The sequence below is a fragment of the Coptis chinensis genome, chromosome 6 (genome assembly GCF_015680905.1).
Source record: "Coptis chinensis isolate HL-2020 chromosome 6, ASM1568090v1, whole genome shotgun sequence".
NCBI lineage: Eukaryota > Viridiplantae > Streptophyta > Magnoliopsida > Ranunculales > Ranunculaceae > Coptis > Coptis chinensis.
In genome coordinates this window covers 88451933-88476359 of record NC_141461.1, presented here as the reverse complement: position 1 = coordinate 88476359, position 24427 = coordinate 88451933, and the positions used below count along the sequence as shown (strand labels likewise).

Here is a 24427-nt window from a genome sequence, read left to right as displayed (position 1 = left end):
TTATAGGACGGTGTCCTATTTTTCCACATCTCATATGGAGTTTTATCTGTGTCTTTCAAAGGTATCTTATTCAGAATATAACACGCTATTAGCAAAGCCTCCCCCATAGATTCATAGAAGCCCCAGAGCTATTGATCATATCTTTGAGAGTCCTATTTTTCCTCTCTGCTATCCCATTGGATTGGGGAGCATAAGGGGCAGTGGTCTCATGTACAATACCATTATCTTCACAAAATTTATTGAAAGGACCAGAATATTCATCTCCTCTATCAGACCTAACTATTTTTATTTTCTTGTCTAACTGAATCTCAACTTCAATTTTAAAGGAAATAAATCTAGCTAAGCTATCATCCTTACTTTTAAGAAGATAAACATGGCAGAAACGTGAAGCAACATCAATGAATGTAACAAAATATTTATTACCTCCTCTAGTCATGTATCCTTTAAGATCACATAAGTCAGTGTGAATCAATGCCAACAACTCAGTATTTCTTTCTACCCTTTTAAAAGGTTTTCTAGCATATTTAGATTCTACACATACTTCACATCTCATGTTTTCAGAAATAGTATTCTTGGATATGTTACCTAGATGCATCAGTTTTTTAATCGAAACATTATTAACGTGTCCAAGTCTACTATGCCACAGATCAAAGGACTCAACCATATAAGAAGAAGTAGATGCTTTATTAAATTCAAAATTAGTTACATTGAGCTTAAACAAGCCTTCATCTAAATAACCTTTATCCACAAAGGTTCCCCTCTTAGTCAAAACAAATTTGTCTGACTTAAAAGGGAACCAGAAACCAAATTTTTTCTAATATCAGGAACATAAAGAACATCCTTCAAATTAAGAACATTTCCAGAAGTGAACTTCAAATTAACAGTCTTTTTCCTTCAACTTTAGAAGCAGATGAGTTACCCATGAGTAGACTTTCTCCTTCTCCCAGAGGAGTAAAGGACACAAATGCACTTTTAGTGCCATAGATGTGTTTGGTAGCCCTAGTGTCTACCCACCAGTCAGTCATGTTACTCACCAAGTTAACCTCAGTAACCACAACATAAAAGTTACCATCCTGAACTATATTTGCTTGTGCCTTATCTTTCTTCCCATCATTTGGACCTTTTTTGAATTTACAGTCCGGGGCTATATGACTTCGTGATCCGCACACATAGCGATGAATTTCAAGATTGTAAGGTTTCTTTTTAAAGTGAGGTTGGGACTGTTTATTCTTGTTCACATATGGTTTCTTTTTGTCTTGGAATTTAGATGATTTAAACTTAGAAGAACTAGCAGCGTTACCTTCAACCAGGTTAGCCTTAGCTTTCATTTCTGAAATCTCCACATTGAGTTAAGCCTTCCTATTATCTTCCTCGATCCGAAGGTTGACAATCAGATATTCTAAGGCCATATCTTTCTTCTTATGTTTAAGACTATTTTTGTACTCCTTCCACGAAAAAGGGAGTTTCTTAATGATAGAAGCAACCTGGAAACCTTTACAGATTTTATACCCTTCCTATAGAATCTCATGAACAATGATTTGCAGCTCCTCCACTTGAGAAACAACAAATTTCCCATCTTCCATTTTGAATTCCAGAAACTTTCCTACAAGAAATTTTTTTGAACCTGCATCTTCAGTAGCATACTTTTTATCAAGTAAATTCCACAACCTTGTAGCAGTCGGACACACATCATAGACATCATATAATTCAAGAGAAAGACAGTCAAGTATGTAATTTCGGCATAAATAATCCTTCTTTTCCCATCTTTCCACACCACCAGAATGACCAGGTTCTTCTTCATTGTCATTTGTAATGGGTTTCTCAGTCTAAATTCATTCAACCAGTTTCAGAGTAGTCAGATAAAAGCGCATTTTCATCTGCCATCGCTTGAAATTTCTACCATAAAAAATCTCAGGTTTGATAGACTTACCACTGGGTTTCTCCATTTCAGCAGTATAAAGAACAAACAAGCACAAATACAATACTAGATAATAAAACTTTTTCGTCTTAAGATTGTAATCAACTAGTACTGAAAATGGGAATAAGAATTGAAACAGAAAATTTATCACTGAGGATTGTGCTTGATACAATTTTCTTAAGATGAAAAACGTCGCCGGTATGGTTGCTGCTAGCCTCAAGCGTACGCCTCCCAAGATACAACAACAGAAGAGCAAGTCACCAGCCAATAACCAGCCCTGTAGAAACTCTCAGCACACTCCAGACATGATTTTAGAAGAGGAAAAGTTTTGCTTTTCAGCGTGTGTGATAAAAAAGGATAGACCTTTGTTTTATAGATCTGACACTCGCAACTGAAGGCGAGAATCACTCCCACCACGAAGCATGACTCTACTGGCTAGTTTTTAATATGAGAAAATTGTGATTTGGTTTGACTTGATCAGTAAGGAAAGATTTCTATGAAATAGTTTTGGAAAGACCAAAAAGATATTTGTTTTGCAAAAACAAGCCCAATACTCGCACACCCACGCGAAGCCCAAATGGGTGGATTTGCACCCTGCACACGACGTGTGTGGGCACACGTGCACTAATGTTTTATGGAGCTCCCACCTCCTGAGAGCCCCCAAACCAAGGCAGCCTTGCGTGTGCACAAGCACCTCCTGATATCTCTCTACACTATCCCTCCATAAGGACACAAAACAATATAAACTAGAGACTTAAGTTTAGTAACCAATGTGGGACTAAAGCCCCCCACATTAGAGTGTAGTAGATACATAGGGTCATGGTTTCAAACCCATAAGGACACAATTTCATTCAAATTTCCAACAAGACTTGGTTTACCTTCGACTTCGGCCTTATAGGTAGTCGTTAGTTGTACTGCGGAGAAATATGAAGTTGGCTCCAAGTTAAAGTATTATGGCCCATACTCTATCATTGCTAAAGTGGGTAGTGTAGCATATACAAACTAGAGTTTCCTCCTGATTCAAAAATACACTTAGTTAGTTTTTCATGTATCTCAATTGAAAAAGAGGGTTGGTGATGTTCTAGTGCCTTGTACAAAGTTGCCTAAAGTGGGAACTAATGGTCAATTCTTAGTAGATCCCATCGCTCTTTTAGATCGAAGGATGATTAAGAGGAACAATCAAGCTGTTACTCAAATTTTGGTTCAATGGTCACACTCTCATCCTACTCATGCTACTTGGGAAGACTATAATGCCATTTCTAGACAGTTTCCAAAGTTTTGACCTTGAGGACAAGGACCATTTTGAAGAGGAAGAGTATGTTAGGAACTGCTGGACTATATGTTTGGTTGATTATTATGTCACAACTCTTTTAAGTTAGTTTGCTACATAACAACCGGTTTTATTGTAACTGAATGAAAATGTCATAAATGAACTTCATAAAAAGAAATTGCAATATTGTAACCGGGGATTATGATATGATAATAGAATTTCTATTTTTCTGACATCATCTTTCTTCTTGTGTCTCTACTTTCACTTATCTTTATATATATATTATAGCTCCACCCCTTTCAATTGAGGAAGCGTTTCTAGGGTATCCATGTGTCATTGCTAATTAAGAAAAAAATATGAGATAAAATAGAAACAAATATTTATCTTTATCCTTAGATATATATTATAGCTATATCCTCACCAATCTATTTTTTAGAGCACTCGTAGAGACTTCGGTTTTTTCTAAACTCTATTACTAATTATAAAAAAAAATATGATATAAATAAGGAAACAATCCCATCTAGAGTTTAACAAAGTCTCTAACTTTTTCTAAACACTATAGCTAATTATGAAAAAGAAACCTTATCTAGAGTTTCACAGAGTCTCCAATTTTTCCTAAACAATATAGCTAATTACGGGAAAAATTAGGAGACAAAAAACTAAATTGCTAAAAATAATAGTTTCCTACTGAATACGATTTTCCTAAAACCATTTCGATTTGATGCGCTATCCACTGTGGGATTTAGACATTTATTCATAGTTAAGGATTCCAAAAATCACAATTTCAACCACAATAATTATGACATATTCCAATTCCTTAGATATATATTATAGATATACCCTCACCAATCTATTTTTTGGAGCACTCGGAGAGACTCCAGTTTTTTCTAAACTTTATTACTAATTATAAAAAAAAGTATGATATAAATAAGGAAATAATCCCATTTAGAGTTTCATAGAGTCTCTAACTTTTTCTAAACACTATAGCTAAATCGGAAAAAACAATCTTATCTATAATTTCACAGAGTCTCTAACTTTTCCTAAATAATATAGTAAATTACGAAAAAGAAATATGAGACAAAAAAGCTAAATTGCTAAAAACAATAGTTTCTACCGAAAATGATTTTCCTAAAACCCTTTCGATTTGATGTGTCATCCACTGTGAGATTTAGACATTTACTCATAGTTAAGGATTCCAAAAATTACAATTCTGGCCACAATAATTATGACATATTCCAATTAAATTTATGAATTTATAATTTTTCAACTCTATAATGTTATATATTCGGCGGAATAACGAGATTCAGTTAAAGTGGACATTAAACTTAAATAAATTATATAACAAACCAAAACAAATTAGATGTGGAAAAATTAAATTATACAAAAATAACATCACAAAATATATAATAGAAAATGAAAAAAAAATAACGGCAAAATAATAATGACAAATATTTTAAAATATATATATAATAATGAATGAAACTAACGTCAAAGAATAATTAATGGGGAACCGAAAACTGGATGCAAATGCATCGAACTAACTTCAAATAATATTTAACGGGAAATCGGAAACTGGATGCAAATGCAAGCATTAAACTAATCTTAAAAAGTAATTAATAGAATATCAAAATATGAATACAACTGCATTAAACTAACCTCAAAGAATAATTAACGGAAAATCAAAACTTGAATGCAAACACATCAATTACTTGATGGTGGGGGCGGGGTGTTCTTTAAACAAATTAGGTCTTTTAAACTTCTTTAAACTCACACCTATAGCATTGTAGATTAGTTTCCAAACTTCAACACATAATGTACGTAGCAATTTGCACAAGATAAGTGAAGAAAGTGGATCCTGGAACAAAACTAGAGGTGCTTTCTTAAAAAGAGAGGGCAACTAAAGCAATCGAGCCCCAAGTATTTAGGATTAGTTTACTCTATTTGTGGTTTATTTTCTTTTCGAATGATCTTATATTTGGAATTATTCGTTGCGCTTGAATTAATTATTGTTTTTGTACCATTAAGTGTAGTATCTTTATATATCTATATATATATATATATATATATTATATATATATATATATATATATATATATATATATATATATATATCTATATCTTAATATTAAAGCTCCCATAGGGTATTTTTCGAGCTCTATTAAAATTCCACATCATCATCTCCTATTAAAACGGAAATTCCTCTTCTATTGATTTTTTAGGCACTTCTAATTAAAACATGAATCATTCTCCTATTAAAATGGAAATTCTTCATCTATTAGAAAAAAGAAATTTTAGCACTTCTAATTAAAACATGAATCATTCTCTTATTAAAACGGTACCTCTCCCCAGTTAAAAAATGGGTTTTTAAAACTTAATTAAAATAATTTGTTGAAAAATTAAAACGAGTTAGCGACAAAAACATGAATCACGATTTGCTAGAAACTATAAGATTGTTGAGCAAGTTTTTAAAAGAGCTGGTGCGTATGCATGGGTCTACTTTCTAGTCTTAATACTAAAGCTCCCACATGGGGTATTTTTCGAGCTCTATTAAAATTCCACATCATCATCTCCTATTAAAACGGGAATTCCTCTCCTATTGAATTTTTTTTTTTGGCACTTCTAATTAAAACAGAAATTATCCTCCTATTAAAAAAAAATAAAATTCATCTATTAGAAAAAAGAAATTCTAGCACTTCTGATTAAAACATGAATCATTCTCTTATTAAAACGACATCTCTCCACCAGTTAAAAAACGGGTTTTTAAAATTTAATTAAAATAATTTGTTGAGAAATTAAAATAAGTTAGCGATGAAAACATGAATCACGATTTGTTAGAAACTATATATATATATATATATATATATATATATATATAGTTATGATTGTTGAGCAAGTTTTTAAAAGAGCTGGTGCATATGCACGGGTTTACTTTCTAGTATATACTAGATTTTAGACCCGGGCATACCGAGATCTATTAAATATTTTGTGTCCTAAAAAGGCTTTACAAAACGTCTTACACAAATTTTCGAATCAGAATATATTTTTATTGAAAATAAACTGAAATACTTTAATGAACAACGATTATGGTGCATAAGGTTAGTTCATTGTATTTGCATCCAGGTTCCAATCTCCCGTTAATTACTCTTTGAGGTTAGTTCAATATATCTACATTCAGTTTCTGATTTCCCATTAATTGTTTTTCTAGGTTAATTCAATAGTTTACAATTCCTATATAGTTTGCATACATGTAAGAGTCTGTTTTTATAAACTCACTTTCAATTTGGGTTCCTAATTACTCGTAATTACTCATGTGAGAAGGCTAAAAAAGTGGACATTTATGCTTTGAGGTTAGTGCAATGTAGTTACATCCGACTTCCGATTTCCAGTTAACTATTTTTTGAGGTTATTTCAATACATTTGCATCCAATTTCTGATTTCCGATTAGTTAATCTCTGATTTTAGTTTAATGCAGTTGCATCTAGTTTTTGGTTTTCTGTTAATTATTATTTGAGGTTAGTTCAATGCAGTTCCATCCAATTTTCGATTTTATGTTAATTGTTCTTTGAGTTTAGTTCAATGCATTTGCATCAAGTTTCCGATTTTCCGTTAATTATTTTTTGAGGTTAATTCAATGTAGTTAGATCAAATTCATAATTTCCCGTTAATTATTCATTTAGGTTAGTTTAGTGCAGTTTCATCCATTTTTCAATGTTTCGTTAATTAGTCTTTGAGATTAGTTCATTGCATTTGGATCCAGTTTTCGATTTTCCGTTAATAATTTAAGGTTAGTTCAATACATCTGTATCTAGTTTCTAATTATTTATGCTTTGAGGTTAGTTCGATGCAATAATATTCCGTTTCTGATTTCCCGTTAATTATTCTTTGAGCTTATTTCAATGCATTTGCATTTAGTTTCCGATTTCCCACCAATTATTTTATGAGGTTAGTTCAATGCAATTGCATTCGGTTTTTGATTTTCTGTAAATTATTTTTTGAGTTTAGTTCAATGCATTTGCATCCAGTTTCCGGTTTCCCATTATTTATTATCTGAGGTTTGTTTGATGTATTTGCAAACCGTTTTTGATTTTCCGTTAAATATTTTTCAAGGATTTGCATCCAATTTCTAATTTTCGGTAGTAATTATCGGACGTTAGTTTAATGCAATTGCACCCAGTTTCCGATTTCTAGTTAATTACTTTTTAAGTTTAGTTTATTTCATTTGCATAAAGTTTCCGATTTCCGTTAATTACTTTTGAGCTAAGTTATGTATTTTAATCCAGTTTCCAATTTCCAATTTCCTTTTAATTATCCAATGTGGTGTGTAATACCAACTTCTATTGATCCATCTGTAGTGTCCTTGCAAACATGATATAAAAAGTAAATTATGTTTGATTTACTATGTAGGATCATTGAAGATTATCCAGTTCTCGATTTCCCATTAATTATTCTTTAAATTATGCATGACTCACTATGTGGAATCTTCAAAGATTATCTATGAACGGGTGTTGTTATATTAATTATTCTGAAAAATATTTACAAATATACAGAACTATTATATATTAATATTATATTGATCACTCAACCAAATTTCTTATAACGTAAAAACCTCACTCTCCATTAAAAAAGAAGAACTCACTTTTGATAAACCTTCAACTTCATTTTGTTGTTTAATAATAGAAGTTTGATTGAAGTTTTGTGAGATTGCCTAATAAGGCGAAGTTCATATATATTGAAGCTACTTGAATAGCAAGGAGTTCTCAATCATACGGAAATAGATAAGATAAACACCATTTTAAATGCAAAACTATACTTATCGAGATATTCCCACAACATATAACCCAACTATGTTTTGAGTTTTTTTTTTTTTTTTTTTTTAATAATCTAGAGGTTATGGCTGACCTCAACCTGTATTAGAATAAAAACGGGGATACATAGTGCCTATTCTATCTTCCTCTATGATATGGTGTAACTTTTCATTTAGAGGAAGAGAAAATAAAACAACACCTTCTTCTGGCGATCTATACATTTTTGAAAGGTAGTCGGTTGCCCGATTTGCTTCTCGAAAGATATGACTAAAAGAGCATTTAACAAATGTGTGAGTAATACTTCTAATACAGGCAGCCATATTATAACAATACCATGGGCAGCACTCACTCCCTTTCAAAATGTTTATGGCTCCTAGAGAGTCCGAATTGACTTCCAGATTTTCAATACCCATCTCTTTGAGCTGCTTAAGCCCAACTGCAATGGCTTGAATTTCCTGATGTATGACTGAGTTCCTTGTCGAGCAACCTACATAAGTGCGAACAACATTCCCCAAGCCATCTCGTATAGTCCCTCCATACCCACTTCCATTTTGCTGAACCGAACTATCAGTATTGAGCATGTAAGCTCCCTATTCCGCTGACTTCCACCTACACCAAAGAACTTCTTGAGGTTTGAAGTTCATTTGCAGTCCCAACCTATCAGCAAGAGCTCGAAGCGAGTAAGAGTCTTTGACCTCTGAAAGATTTTTCTGAATGTACAGCTTCATTGTGGCCATAATCCTTGAGGTTAGCTATTGGGTCGTCAACAAGATGTTCTTCTTCTTCCATATGTTCCTTTCGCACCAGAGTTTGTGGACAGTGGCTCCAATAAAAGCTTTATAGATATCAACACAGGTGGTGTTTTGCCGACATAACCTGAAAATACTATACCATTCAGAAGAGCAGCCTTTGACAAGCTCCCCTAGGCCAAGATTGTTTTTCACAGAGGCCCAGACCTGTTTAGAGTAGTGACAGTCGAAGAATAAATACTTTGAGTGCTCCGAAGATATACTGCAGAGATTGCATTCAGAGAATTGCAAGGTCTTCTTCTGTATCAAGCGATCTTGAGTGGGTAGACAATTTGAGAGCAATTGCCACAATGTAAACAAGAATTTTGGGATAGAGAGCTTTCCCCAGACCACTCTGTACCATTTTACCTTTGGTCTCTCTTTTCGCATAACTGTATACGCTGATTTTATTAAGAATTCTCCCAAGCTACTCGTTGACCAAATAACCTCGTCTTTGTCTAGATAACAATTCACTTCCGTGCCCAAGATGAGATTTTTCAAGGAACTGTTCGAGATAGATGTCACCAGAGAGGACCAGTTACCTTGCTTCAAAATATCACTCACCTTTGCATCCTTTGGTAGCGCAAATGAGTTTCTCGCAACTGTTGATTCCCAAAGTGGTTGACTTGAGCACCATGGGTCATGCCAGAAGAAGGTGTTAGTCCCGTCTGCTATAACATATCTGACATATTTCCGAGCAATGTTCCAATGCTTTAGTATCCCCCTCCATACCCAAGAGAAGCTTGCCTGTGTTTTCATAGTCCAAAAGTAGGACTGCTTTATCTGTTGGCTCCATGTCCAGTTTGACCATAGTGATCCATCCTTCTCAGCTAATCTGAAAATCAGGCCGCAGTAAGCCGCCTTGTTCCAAGTTTTGGAATCTATCATACCCAGTCCACCTTGCTCCTTAGCATACCTCAATACTTCATGGCTGACATGATGCATCTTCCTTGTCATATTAGGGACCATACCATAAAAAGCGGTTGCAAATCTTAGATACATTGTCCAGAACTTTCTTTGGTAAAACAAAGGTTTTTGACCAGTAGACTTGAAAGGATGAGAGAACTGACTGGATAAGTTCAAGTCTACCGGCCCTTGACAAGGATATATTCTTCCAATTAGAGATACGTGAAGTCAATATCTCTACCAAAGGTAGACAATCTCGTATACCTAGCCTTGAAGAAGTAAGAGGTAGTCCAAGATATATAAGAGGCGGAGATATAAGGGGTATACCCAAAGTATTAGCCAAGTCCAATCCTGCTTCATGAGACATACAACCAACCAACAGAGATGATTTTTCTGAGTTGATATTCAACCCTGTGAAGAGTGAAAACTGTAGAAGAATTTCCTTTATTGCAAGAATAGAAGCCATATCTCCTTTGCAAAAAAGCATAGCATCGTCCGCAAAAAATAAGTGAGAGATACTCAACCTCCGACATTTAGAATGCGGATGAATGTGTCCAGCATAGAGAGCTTGATTTAGAAGGCCAGAGAGCACCTTCATCACCAGGACAAATAGATACGGTGAAATTGGGTCGCCCTGCCGAAGTCCTTGTTCACCTTCAAAGAATCCTTCAGATGTTCCATTGATGTTAATGGAATAAGAAGGGGTGGTGAAACACATCGTTAGCCATTCTATAAAGAGAGGAGGAAACCCAAATCTCTGCAAAATCATACCCATAGCTTCCCAATTGACTGAATCAAAAGCCTTCTTTATGTCTATCTTGATTGCACAATTCCTGGTGCCATATTTCCTGGTGTAACCTCGAATAAGCTCATGCGCAAGTATAATATTATCTTGGATGTTCCTGCCTAGTACAAAGGCAGACTGAGCCGAAGAGATTAAGAGTGGCATATATTCCTTCATCCTGCTTGTTAGAAGCTTGGTCACACATTTGTAAATAATGTTACAGCAAGCAATGGGCCTAAATTCATCAACCTTTGAAGGTGCAAGATTTTTTGGAATCAAGCAAAGAAGAGTGGAGTTTATACCTCTTGATATGGACTTCCGATTGAACATATGCTGAATTATAAGAGAGAAGTCTTCACCAACTATATCCCAGGCTTTCTTAAAGAAGAAAGCATTGAAACCATCAGGCCCAGGCGTTTTGTTATCATCCATAGAAAAGAGTGCCTCCTTGATTTCCAAGATATCGAAATCCTTGTTCAATCTAGTTGCACTCTCAGGTGGCAACTCCTGAAGATTAAGCTGCTCCAGAAACCGAGGGTTACAAGAGGGTGAAGAAGAAGTACCTAACAGATTTCTATAGAAGGATATGAAAGCCTGAGCAACATTAGCCTGGCCCTCCTGCTGATTTCCTTGGGTATCCAATATAGACCAAATGTTGTTCCTTATCTTCTTTTCCTTTACAGCATTGTGGAAGAAAGCGTTACCTTTGTCACCAAAGGATAACCAGTCAGTGTTAGTCCTCTGCATGAGGTCATACTCCTCCATAAGCATAAGATTGCAAAGCTCAGATCTACGGCTTCTTTCTAGATTAGAAAGATGAGAATCAAAAGGACGCTTCTGCATATGCATTTGAATGTCTTCTAGATTGGCCCTGGCAGCTACCACTTGATTTTGAAGATCCGTGGAACTAAATCTAGGCCAGCCTTTGAGAGCTTCCATGAACATCTTTAATTTCTTACAAAGCATGAACGATGGGTTACCTTGTCTAGGGATAGACCGACACTTTATAAAAGTGTCCTTGAAGGAAGGATTCACAACCCAGTAATTACAGAACTTGAAAGGTGCCTTTGCATGTATGAGAGTTGGAGATCGAGATAACTATAGGCGTATGGTCAGAAAGACCTTGCGGTAAAACTTCCACTCCAGAAGATGAGAAATGGGTAGCCCACAAGGAATTGATAAGACACCTGTCTATCTTAGACCATCTCCGCATAGAACCAGAACCATTGTTAGTCCAAGTAAAGAACCCTCCACTAGATTTATGATCATAGAGACTTACGGTGTTGAGACAATTTGCAAAAGGAGTAGTTTCCCTAGGGTGCACCAAGTCAGTACCAATCCTTTCATAAGAATAGAGGACATTGTTAAAATCACCAGCCACACACCAAGGACCCGAGAAGGATGTGTTAAGACTTATGAGATCTTGCCAGAGAATCAACCTTTCCGCTCTTTTATTACTTACATAGACTACTGTAAAATGAAACATCTGCGCTGGAGCAAGGATGGTGACCTGAGCATGTATGAATTGATCGCTCTCCAAAATCTTTTGAACCCCAAGAACTAAAGGGTCCCATGAGAACCAAATGCGTCCAGCAACTGCACTGGAGTAATTATGTTCAAACTTTCAAGACGGGCAGCAGACATTGCTGATACTCAAAAATTTTGCTTGCCTAACTTTCGTTTCCAAAAGGCAAAAACAAGCTAGTTTATTCTTGATTCTAAAAGCATTTAGAGCCTTCGCTTTATTCATATCATTGCCGAACTTTTGTTTCCATAAGGTTGCATTTGCATCTAGTTTTCAATTTCTCATTAACTATGTTTTGAGGTTAGTTCAATGCATTTGCATCCAGTTTCTGATTTTCTGTTATTTATATTTTGAGGTTAGTTCAAAGTAGTTGCATCCAATTTCCAATTCCCGTTATTTATTTTTTGAGATTAGTTCAATGCAGTTGCATCCAGTTTCTGATTTATCGTTAATTATTCTTTGAGACCAGTTCAATGCATTTGCATCCAGTTTCTGATTTTCCGTTAATTATTCTGTGAGATTAGTTTAATGCATTTGCATCCAGTTTCCGATTTCTCGTTTATTATTTGATAAAGTTGCATTTGCATCTAGTTTCCGATTTCCGTTAATTATTGTTTGAGGTTAGTTCAATGAATTTGCATCCAGTTTTAGATTTCTCGTTAATTATTTTTTGAGGTTAGTTCAATGCATTTACATCCAGTTTATCTTTTGAGATTATACAAAAATAATTATATAAATAAATTGGATGCAAATACATTGAGCTAATCTCAATAAATAATTAACGGGAAACCGAAAACTGGATGCAAATTTATTGAACTAACCTCAAACAATAGTTAATGGAAAATCGAAAACTAGATGCAAATGCAACCTTATCAAATAATAAATGAGAGAAATTGGAAATTCGATGCAAATGCATTAAACTAATCTCACATAATAATTAACGAAAAATCAGAAATTGGATGCAAATGCATTGAACTGACCTCAAAGAAATAATTAACAAGAAATTGGAAATCGGATGCAAATATATTGAACTAACCGCAAAGAATAATTAACGATAAATCGAAAATTGGATGCAACTGTATTGAACTAACCTAAAAAAATAAATAATAGGAATTGGAAATCGGATGCAACTGCATTGAACTAACCTCAAAATATAAATAATGAAAAATTAGAAATTGGATGCAAATGCATTGAACTAACCTCAAAACATAATTGGGTTATATGTTGTGGGAATGTCTCGATAAGTACAGTTTTGCATTTAAAATGGTGTTTATCTTATCTCTTTCCGTATGATTGAGAACTCCTTGCTATTTAAGTAGCTTCAATATATATGAACTTCGCCTTATTAAGCAATCTCATAAAACTTCAATCAAACTTCTATTATTGAACAACAAAATGAAGTTGAATTGAAAGGTTTTATCAAAGGTGTTTTTTTTTTTTTTTTTTTTAATGGAGAGTGAGGTTTTCACATTATAAGAAATTTGGATGAGTGATTAATATAATATTAATACATAATAGTTCTACATATTTATAAATATTTTTCAAAATAATTAATATAACAAAACCCATTCGTAGATAATCTTTGAAGATTCTATATAGTGAGTCATGTATGTAATTTAAAGAATAATTGACGGAAAATCAGGAACTAGATAATCTTCGATGATCCCACATAGTAAATCAAACATAATTTATTTTTTATGTCATGTTTGTAAGGACACTACAGATGGATCAGTAGAAGTTGGTATTACACACCACATTGGATAATTAAAAGAAAATCGAAAACTGGATTCAAATAAATAACTTAGCTCAAAGAGTAATTAACGAAAAATTTGAAACTTTATGCAAATGCAATAAACTAAACTTAAAAAGTAATTAACTAGAAATCGGAAACTGGGTGCAATTGCATTAAACTAACGTCAGAGAATAACTAACGGGAAATTAGAAATTGGATGCAAATCCTTGAAAAATATTTAACGGGAAATTGGAAATAGTATGCAAATACATCAAACAAACCTCAAATAATAACTAATGGGAAATTGGAAATTGGAAATTGGATGCAAATGCATTGAACTAAACTCAAAAAATAATTAACAAAAAATCAAAAACCGAATGCAACTACATTAAACTAACCTCATAGAATAGTTTGTGGGAAATCAGAAACTAAATGCAAATGCATTGAAATAACGTCAAAGAATAGTTAACAGGACATCAGAAACCGGATGTAATTGCAGCGAACTAACCTCAAAATATAAATAATCAGAAACTAAATGCAAATATATTGAACTAACCTTAAAGAGTTATTAACGGGAAATCGAAAACTCGATGCAAATACAATGAACTAATCTCAAAGACTAACTAACAAAACATTGAAAAATGGATGAAACTGCACTGAACTAACCTAAATGAATAATTAACGGAAAATTATAAATTTAATGTAACTGCATTGATCTAATCTTAAAAAATAATTAACGAAAAATCAGAAACTTGATGCAAAAACATTGAACTAACCTCAAAGAACAATTAACATAAAAACTTAAATTGGATGCAACTACATTGAAGTAACCTTAAAGAATAATTAACTAAAAATCAGAAACTGGATGCAACTACATTAAACTAAAATCAGAGATTCACTAACAAGAAATCAAAAATTGGATACAAATGCATTGAAATAACCTCAAAGAATAGTTAACTGAAAATCGAAAGCCGGATGTAACTGTATCACACTAACCTCAAAGTATAAATAACTAAAAATTATAAACTATTGAACTAACCTAGAAAAATAATTAACGGAATATTAGAAACTGGATGCAAATGTATTGAAATAACCTCAAAGAGTAATTAACAGGAGATTGGAACCTGGATGCAAATGTAATGAACTAATCTCAAAGACTAATTAACGAAACATCGAAAACTGGATGCAACTGTACTAAATTAACCTTAATGAATAACAAATGGGAAATCATAAAGTGGATGCAATTGCACTGAACTAACCTTAAATAATAATTAACGGGAAATCGGAAACTTGATGCAATTATTGCATTGAACTAACCTCAAAGAATAATTAATGATAAATTGGAAACTGGATAAAACACGTACTACATTGAACTATACTTAAAGAATAATTAATGAAAAATCATAAACATAATGCAAATGCATTGAACTAATAACCCTAAAACATGTTTGTATTATATGTATGGGGAATAAATGTCTCGACAAATATAGTTTTGTATTTTAAGTAGTGTTTATCATAATTCGTTTATTATGATTGAGAATGTCTTGTTATTTAAGTAACTTCAATATTATTTTCGTCACATTTGGCATTCTCACAAAACTTCAATCAAACTTCTATTATTAAAACTAACAACAAAAAGAAGTCGATAAGTTTTATTAAGGTTTGGTGCTTCATTTTTATAAAGTGTGATGCAAGAAATTTGAATGAGTGATTAATATAATTTTTATATCTCATAGTTATGCATAGCTAACTATAGATAGCGGAAGATTATCTATAGTTAACATAGGTTAATTTGAAAGAGGAAGATTATCATAGGTTGGTACTTGGTCATGGGGACAGTGTTTGGTGCGATAGGTTGTGAGATAACATAGGTTGCTGCTTTGATCTGGTGCTCCTTTTCTTACCAAAAATAGAGTAAAAACTGAACTTTTGTAGGTTTCTTATTTAGTTTTTCCTAGTTTTGCTTTCCACTAATAGTAAAATCCTCCATTGCTATACAGTGGTAGTTTATTAGTGGAAGTTTATAGCTTTTAGCCTCAAAGGTAAAATCCTCCGCTATCTATAGTGTGAGTTCGCTGAGGCAATTCTTAGTGCTGGTTCTCTTTCTCCTGGGACAGTTTTAAGCCTAGCTTGTTCTCATGGCTTGCGACCCGGTGCAAATGGGCAAAATTTGTCCCTCAAACCACGTCCGGAGGTCCCTATTTGGTCGGTCAGGTCTTGAATCCACAGTAGCTTTTAAGTCTTTCTCCCGATCTATGTTGATGGAGTGGTCGAGTTTCCGTCCGGATTCTTTGGAACAAGGTAAAAAAGGAGTGGGATGAGTATTTGGTTGGGTATTTTGGACAAAAGATTGTCATTTCGATGGTAAAGGAAGTGTTGCTGCAGAGAAAGTGGAAATTGAAGGGGTCCTTTGATATCACCACAAATAAAGAGCTTTTCTATATGAGTTTTTACGAGCTCGAGGAGGATCGCCAAATGGTTTTAGATGAAGGTCCGATTTTTTATTGCTTGAGGCGAGTGTTTGTAGTAAAGCCATGGACAGTGGAGGTTGATAATTACAAAAACAAGGTGGCCTCCATCCCTCTATGGGTAAAGCTGATGGATGTCCCGAAAGAAATGTGGACTTTCGTACCTCGCAAGCTTAGTGGGTGGCACACCTATGTTTATGGATGATGCAACAGCTAAAAGGAAAAGACTATCTTTTGCTAGATTCTGCATTGAGTTCCCAGTGAACCATGATTACAAGGAAGTAATAACAGTGAAAGCAGGGAACAGAGAGGTTGTTATACCTCTGGAATACCCATGGCAACCGAAGTCCTGCACAACCTGTAATAAATTTGGGCACTCAGCAGACCAATGCTCGGGTAGACAAACTAGGATATGGAGACAGAGCAGTTTTAGCGTAATGGTGGAGAAACCATAAGAGCCACAAGAACAAGAGGAGTGACTCCCGGCCAAGAGGGATTGATATCAAACCGGCCCAAGAGAACCAAGAAGTAGCGAGGATCGTGAGCAATACTCTTTGTAGTGATTCGAATTCAAGTAGCAATGAGGAACTTGAGCAAACATCTTTGCCATGGCTGAAGTAGTTGTGGATACTCGGGTTGTTGGACCAATGTTAAGGTAGGTGTGGTGGACCTAACTGCGGTGTAAATGTGGCTGCCGGTAATCCACGATGAAGGTGCTAAGCATCCAAACCCAAAGAGGCGAAGCGCCCGCGGGGGTGAAACATGGCGGGATAACCAATTGATGGTGGTAGGAGTTTCGAATGTAATGGTAGCAATCTGGCTTTGGGCTACAAGAGGCAGAACCTGAGGTGGCGAGGTGGTGAGGGTCTGAGTGGGGATGAAGATAGGCCGTTACATCACTTGCTACCAGACAACACTCTCGCTCTACAGTTTATCAGTGAAGGGGATATGTTTGAATGCCTTGCAGCAGGCGAAGACCTTGAGGACGACATCTCTGATGCAGAACCGGAGCTTTTTGGTGATAGGACTCCTCCTCCTATACCAGCTATTATGTCAGTACAGACTCGAAGCCAAAAGAAGAATAGAAACGACAACCAACACCAAACACGGAAGTTTCTAGTAATAGAGGTAAAATGAGAGGCCGAGGGCAAGGAAAGAGAAAAGCTCACCGATTCTCATTATGATAAGTGTGTGTATTTGGAATGCGAGGGTTAAATGACCACACAAAAGCTAGACGACTAAATTTGTTTAGTAGAAAGAAGAATATTAGTTGTATGGGAATTTTGGAAAGCGAAGGTAAAAGCGAGAGAAATTCCTAGCTATATCGGAATAGTATGTCCTTCGTGGGAAAGTATGCATAACTATGCAAGCGATGATAGTGGTCGAGTTTGGATTGTATGGAATCCGGTAGTTATGGAGATTACAAAAGATTTGGAGGCGGCGCATAATTTATTCACTGTAAGGTCTCTATCTTACAATATGATTTCGGTTTACCTTGGCAGCGGTTATATATGCTAGTAATAACAATGCAGAGAGGCGATCCTCCTGGGGAGGAGCTGAAGTTTCTCGATCATGGAAATCAAGGCCGTGGTGTGTTATTGGGGACCTGAATAATGTTCTCTTCTCGCATGAAAGAATTGGGGATGTGGCAGTCCACGGAGGAAACGACTCCACTAGCAAATTGCTTAAATGCTTCGGGGCTTTTTGATCATACCGCAACAGGATGCTTCTATACATGGAACAATGGGGGTGAGGTAGTCAGGAAATGGTCAAAGCTGGATCGGTGTCTTGTGAACTCCTCCAGGCGTCCTTCTGGTTGGCTTCTGGCGTGGAATTTCTAACTTCGGGGAGTTTTCGACCCTTTGCCCAATAGTGATGTCTTTTCTGAATAAAATTAGAAGTCGACCACCTTTTCGGTTTTGTAATTTTTGGCGACTTCATGAGGATTTTGCACCTACCCTTGCTCAATGTTGGAACATCCAAGACCATGGTAACCCACCGTACATGCTATCATGCAAGCTAAAAGCGTTAAAGGCGCATCCTCGAAATTTTGGGCTCGCTCCTTTTGTTATGATGCCCACAGGCTTGTGGAGGAAACTAGAGAAGAGCTGAGACATCTTCAAGTGAGACTACAGGTGAACCCTCTAGATTCTTTGTTATGCTGCCAAGAGAGTGCCACAAGGCACAAACTTTGTCTTTTGATCAAGATGGAGGAGGCGGACCTTTATCAGAAGACAAATATTGAGTGGCTGTGTTTCGGGGAAAAATGTAATGCTTTTTTCTTTAATGCTATAAAGGAGAAGAAGTCTAGGAGTGTTGTATGGTGTATAAAAGACAAGGAGGGATATCTCAGAGAAGGCCAGATGGAGGTGAAAGATGCGTTTATTGAGTACTACAAGGACTTTTGGGCGCCACCACCACCGCTTTTGTGACCGTCACGATCTTGAATGAGCTTAGTATCGCTGAAGTGGATAATTGCACTAGTCTACAGCTGGCTTCCCCTATCAACGATTGAGAGATAAAAAAGCTCTTTTGATATGAACGATAATAAAGCTCCGGGGCCTGATGGGTTTAACGCTTTCTTTTTCAAGAAGTGTTGGGATGTTGTTGGCAATGATGTAATAAGAGCCATCCAGCACATTTTCCAACATAAGCAGATGCCTAGAGGTATAAATTCCACAATCCTCAGTCTTCTTCCGAAGAAGAGAATGTCTTCTAGTGTTGAGTCTTTTAGACCTATAGCATGTTGCAACATTATTTACAAATGTGTATCTAAAGTTCTCACTAATAGAATGAAGTTATGTATTTCTTCTTTGATTTCTTGTGCACAATCGGCTTTTGTGCCTGGGAGGACTATACAGGATAACTTGTTGCTTGCTCATGAACTTTTGCGAGGTTATGGCCGGAAGAGAGGACCAAAGAGGTGTGCAATAAAATTTTGGACATCAAGAAGGCCTACGACTCTATAATTTGGAATTCCCTCTTGGTGATCCTCTGAGATTTAAGTTCCCCGTTGTTTGTCGAATGGCTGAAGATGTGTTTCTCATCTCCGTTTTACTCCGTTCTAGTTAATGGGGACACGAAGGATATTTTGAAGGAAAGCGAGGGCTAAGGCAAAGGTGACCCGGTCTCTCCGTATCTTTTTGTTCTTGTGATGGAGGTGTTAAGTGCTATGCTGCAAAAGGGCTTAGGTCAAAGTCTATCCATGCTCACTCCAAGTGTAGAAAGATTGGTATCTCGCGACCTTTGTTTTGCCGATGATGTTATGCTCTTACGTAAAAGGTGATATGGAGTCACTTCCGGCGATAAAAGAAATTTTGGCGCATTTTCTAATGCAACAGGGCTACTGCTCAGTAATGCAAAAACTACCCTCCTCACGGGTAGTATGTCTGAGGAAGAAGGGCTACAACTTGCAGAAGTTCTAGGAATCTCCTTGGTTACTCCTCCAGTCTCCTACCTCGGCATACCTCTCACGGCCGCCAGATTGGGTATTAAGGAATGCCTCCCACTCATTGAGAAAATAACGGGGAGAATTTCAAATTAGAAAAATGCAGCTCTTAGCCGTGCAGGAAGGGTGCAGCTTGTTCAGTCGGTCCTCTCCTCTTTCCAAACGTATTGGGCGAAAACCTTTGTTTTGCCGAAAACGGTGCTGGATAAGGTAGCAAAGCTATGTAACAGGTTTATCTGGGCTGGACCTTCCATGGAGAGGAAGATGCATCATGCGAGTCATGAAACCATGAGAGTGGCCAAAGACCAAGGTGGGCTTGGGCTGCTAGATCCTAGAACTTGGAACAAAGCGGCATACTGTGGGCTCGTTGTCAAGATTGCTCAGAAATATGATTGCTTGTGGGTGAAATGGACATGGGAGCATCGTATAAAGGGGGGACATTTCTGGACTATGAAAGAACTCAAGGACTGTTCCTGGGTGTGGAGAGGCATCCTTAGGCACAGGGAGGCTGCCTGGAAGAGTGTGAGATACAGTATTGTTGATGGTTTAAAAACGAGCTTCTGGCATGATCCATGGTGTTCTGGCCCTTTGATCTTCAACGCCCAAGCTAAGGAACTGCTAGCGACTTCTATTCCTGATGATGCTTGTGTTGGATCGATTATTGAAAATGGGAGTTGGTCAAATACCATTTGTCAATTACCAAGCTGCGAACTGAAAAAGTGTATCATGGAAACGGAGGTAAACAGCTTCTTGGCAGAGGATCGAGTCATCTGGACTCCAACAAGCACTGGTCGCTTCTCCCTTGCATCGGCTTATCTCTCGCTCAAGAATATTCGAGGAAAAGTGAAATGGTTCAAGCTTGTTTGGGGTAAGTTATCGGTGCCCAAACACTCTTTTTACTGTATGGCAGCTCTTCTCTGGATCCCTGCCCACCCAAAATCGACTTATGTTCAAGAAAGTCATAAATGTATCCAGCTGTTGCTTATGCACTGGTCACGCGGAATGTTCTTCGCATCTTTTTTTTGACTGCGCGTTCTCAACGCAAGTTTGGGCGAGGATAAAGCTAGCTTTGGGCTTGTCTGGGCAGGTGAAGAGATCGCATGAAGAGTGGTACTTCTTAATGAGACTATGCAGAGCGAACTCAATGCAAAATGAAATTCTGCGGGCCTTCACGTGCGCAACAGTCCATGCGATTTGGAATGAGAGGAACTGGCGTCTAAAGAAAGGCAGGAAAAGATTACCGAGTTTCTTGAGTATGCAGATTCTAAATGATATGAAGGTTTATCTTGGCAAAACACTGCAGTCTATAAAGGAGAGCTATGCGCTGCGGGTGCTGCTGGAAAGACTAGGCATAGAAGGAAACTACCGACCCGGTTGAGGAACGATTGGGTGCTTATTTGGTCAAAGCCGAATGATCGGATACGGTCTTTGAATACCGATGGGTCGCTGAAACTTCGGCAAAGGCGGGGTATGGGGGCTAATGCAAAACGCAGATGGCGGGGTCCTCTTTGGGTTTCTTGGATCGTCCACATCTCCTTGTTAGCCGGCGAAGAGCGCTAGGAGTTATGAGAGGACTACAAGGAGCTGCCAATTTGGGAGTAAAAGCGACCGCATGTACATTCCGACTCCATGAGGGTTATACGTATTCTGAACTTGAAGGAGGAGCCACCTTGGGACGGAGAGGAATAAGCGAGCCGGATAAAGCGCATTATGGACGAGTTTGAATTGGTAGACTTTGTACATGTTTCTGAGAAGGAATCAGTCAGCAGATTATTTATCTAAGCTTAGTGATTCTATAGATGATAGTGTTTTGTATTTCATTCCCCTTTTAGACCAAAGTCTGCATGTTTTGGTCAAAGAGGATGAAGAGGGTAAGTTGTACTTGAGATCATGATCAAATAAAGGTTGGGGCATCCTTAACCCCTAGCTTTTTCCAAAAAAAAAAAAAAAAAAAAAAACTATGCATATATGCATAGTTACTAATATTTTTTTAGAATAATTTAATATAAGGGCACCCGTTCGTAAGACGAGTTCGAAAGCTAGTTTACTTCTCTTAATTGTTATGTCTTCTTTTTATTCTCTTAGGGCATCTCTAATGGAGAGTGTACATAATATACACCTCCACATAAGTGCCACTAGGATTTTATTACCCCTCTTACACACTAATAGTTTCCACACCCAAAATGGTATCCAATGCAACAAAGCTTAAGAGTTTGTAAAATTTTAAAAACTGAGAAAAAACGATAGTCAAAGTCCATCGCAAGTGGTTTAATTAAAAAAGAAATAAAACGCGCGTCACTTTGAGTAACGTCTATGGTTTACTTAAAACTGGCACAACCAATAAATGACGGTCTTTGCCCGTCGCAAACATTACAATTCTCAAAATAAAAATAAAACAGACGTGAGTTTAAGTGACGTCCGATTTTTTTTTAGTTGGGACGTTACTTCAAGTGACGCCCGAGATGTTTATTAACTAATAGCAGGATGGGGAATTCCTTACCCCCTCTATTAACTATTATCTTATCACTTGGGATTTACACTCCCCATAGGAAATATGTTTTTGACATTTAGAGTGTAAATTTTACACTTTAAACAATTTACACCCTCCATTAAAAATGCCTTTAAGGGCATCTCCAATGGAGAGTGGAAAAATCCACCTCCACATAGGCTCCACATAGGCGCCATTAGGATTATACACTCTAGAGAAATCCCAAATACATAAAGTGTATATTTACTATTTGTGGCTATTCCAATGGTAGGTAGAGGCAAATGTGTAAAAATAGATAGCAACGGACTTAAACTGTCACAGCCCATTCAAAATAATGTAAAATAACGGATTTGGTCCGTCGCAAAAGCTTAAAACAAATAGTGGTCACAAATAGTGGTCCACTTTCAAACGTCATTCAAAGCAACCTCCGTGTTTTTAAGTTTAATATATCACTGAGCGACGGACTTAGACCGTCGCAAACAGAAAAATAAAACTTGGGGGGAATTCCCCACCCTCTCTATTAGCTAATACACTATTACCTACGGTATAGTACCCCATTGGAAAGAGTTTTTTGATATTTGGTGTGTAAAATTTCCACTCTATACGGTTTACACTCCACATTGGAGATGCCCTAACTAGTTAACTCTCTCACTTTCCTATCACTTCTTTCCTTGTGAGTTGTTGTTTTAGGTTATCTTGCAACGAGAATAGCATATTGGAGCAAATAATTGTGAATATCTTCGAGGTTAAGTTGTCCTTCCAATTAAGGGATGGACGACCGACATCTCTTGCTTCAAAGAGAAGCTGGCGACTTTTTATTCAGTGAGGAACTTGATATGTTTGTGGAGAAGCATGCGACTTCAAACATGTAGTTATTGGATTTAATTTTCCTTTAATTAAATCCCCATCAAAATCCGAGCTACTTTGTTCCCTCTTTCTCCTTTGTGTAGCATGTGTTGGTGTGTCTTCAGAAGCTTAAAAATACCGTATTGTTGGTTCTTTTTAGAGCCAACAATGTTTACTTTTTATTTCATGGGGATGATTATTTGAGAAACATAGGGATTAATTAGAGAAACATAGTGATTATATCCCCACGGCATAGGCCAAATCTCTTAATTGTTGACTTTTATCATTTTTTTTCGTCCCTCTCAAACAACTGCCATTTTATACTCGAAGGCAATATACATCACCAAAATTGAAAACAAAAATTTTATTATCGAAAGGAACGAGTGTAACTTTTCATATTTAAATAAGAACCACAATTTAGAACCTAATCTAATCAGACCAGACGAATCCCAGTTCAAATAAAACTCGGCCGGTTTTTTTGTTGAGAAAAGTCCTTAAAATTACAATACATATATGAACTCCATGCATGTTTCTCCAAATTACTCCTAGAAGTAGACTTGGACCGACTCCATTTGGTGGAACCAAACTCTCTAACCATGAGCCAAATTGTAAAACTGGGAACTGCAGACTGGTAAAATGGTATAATTACTTTCATATGTGCGTCAAGTTTTAACATGATACCAAAGTGTTCACATTCCACATTATATGGAGGGCAACACTACACTACATATCATGTGGCGTGTGAATAATCCTACTCAAATCAAAATTTTTTGGTGAATGAGATTTTAGTTTCATATTAAAATTGTTGTTTCCCTTAGTCGTGGCTGTTTTATAGTGACTTGGTTATCCATATTTGCATTTTTTTTTTTTTAAGAAGATAACAACCATTTACTGCTACGGTTGGAATCAATACAATAAGTGCAAGGTACAAGATGAATGAATTGAGCTTAGGGCTAATTATTTGTAGAGATATACATCTCATGATAGGGAAGACCCTCAAGAAAAATAAGTTCAATTGAATATATTTAATCTAGCTTGTCAAAAATTGTATTGAATTTTTTTAAAAGAAAATGACTGTTGGATAATTTTATAACATTCTAAACAATTTTTGACGATGTTGTACATCTTCAAATAAGCTGATTTTTTTTTGGAGGAAGAGTTCTATTGTATAGAGAACACTCCCACCAATAATCAATTTCTAATTTATTGATTTGAGTGTTCGAGTTCGTTTTAGTGGAGTTCATATAACCAACCCATACATATATAAGGTTAATAAAAGAAAGTATCTAATGAATGGGTTGAGTTAAGGGTTGAGTCAATTTGTAAAATGAGCTACGCTTGAACCCTTGAACCACTAGCTTTACAGTTTACCCGTTCTTATCTTGAATCAGACGGTTCAACCCATGATAAAACCAGTTCTGTGTTGAACCAATTCAACATAGAGAAATA

General features: G+C 36.3%; 1 protein-coding gene across 1 annotated transcript; it reads left to right on the top strand.

Annotated features, from left to right (window-relative positions):
* Window positions 1-19932: 19932 nt before the first annotated feature.
* LOC147495205 (uncharacterized) lies at window positions 19933-21022 on the top strand. The gene is made up of 2 exons (XM_086568331.1): window positions 19933-20512; window positions 20691-21022. The coding sequence occupies exons 1-2, from the start codon at window positions 19933-19935 to the stop codon at window positions 21020-21022; spliced, it is 912 nt and encodes a 303-aa protein (XP_086424457.1).
* The last annotated feature ends 3405 nt before the right edge of the window (window positions 21023-24427 follow it).

Bases quoted from the DNA above. Each gene is read 5' to 3' on its own strand.
- LOC147495205 (XM_086568331.1), top strand. From the start codon at position 19,933: ATGAGAGTGGCCAAAGACCAAGGTGGGCTTGGGCTGCTAGATCCTAGA. The intron at 20,513-20,690 runs GTAAGTTATCGG...TCTCAACGCAAG, and splicing joins ATGGTTCAAGCTTGTTTGGG to TTTGGGCGAGGATAAAGCTA.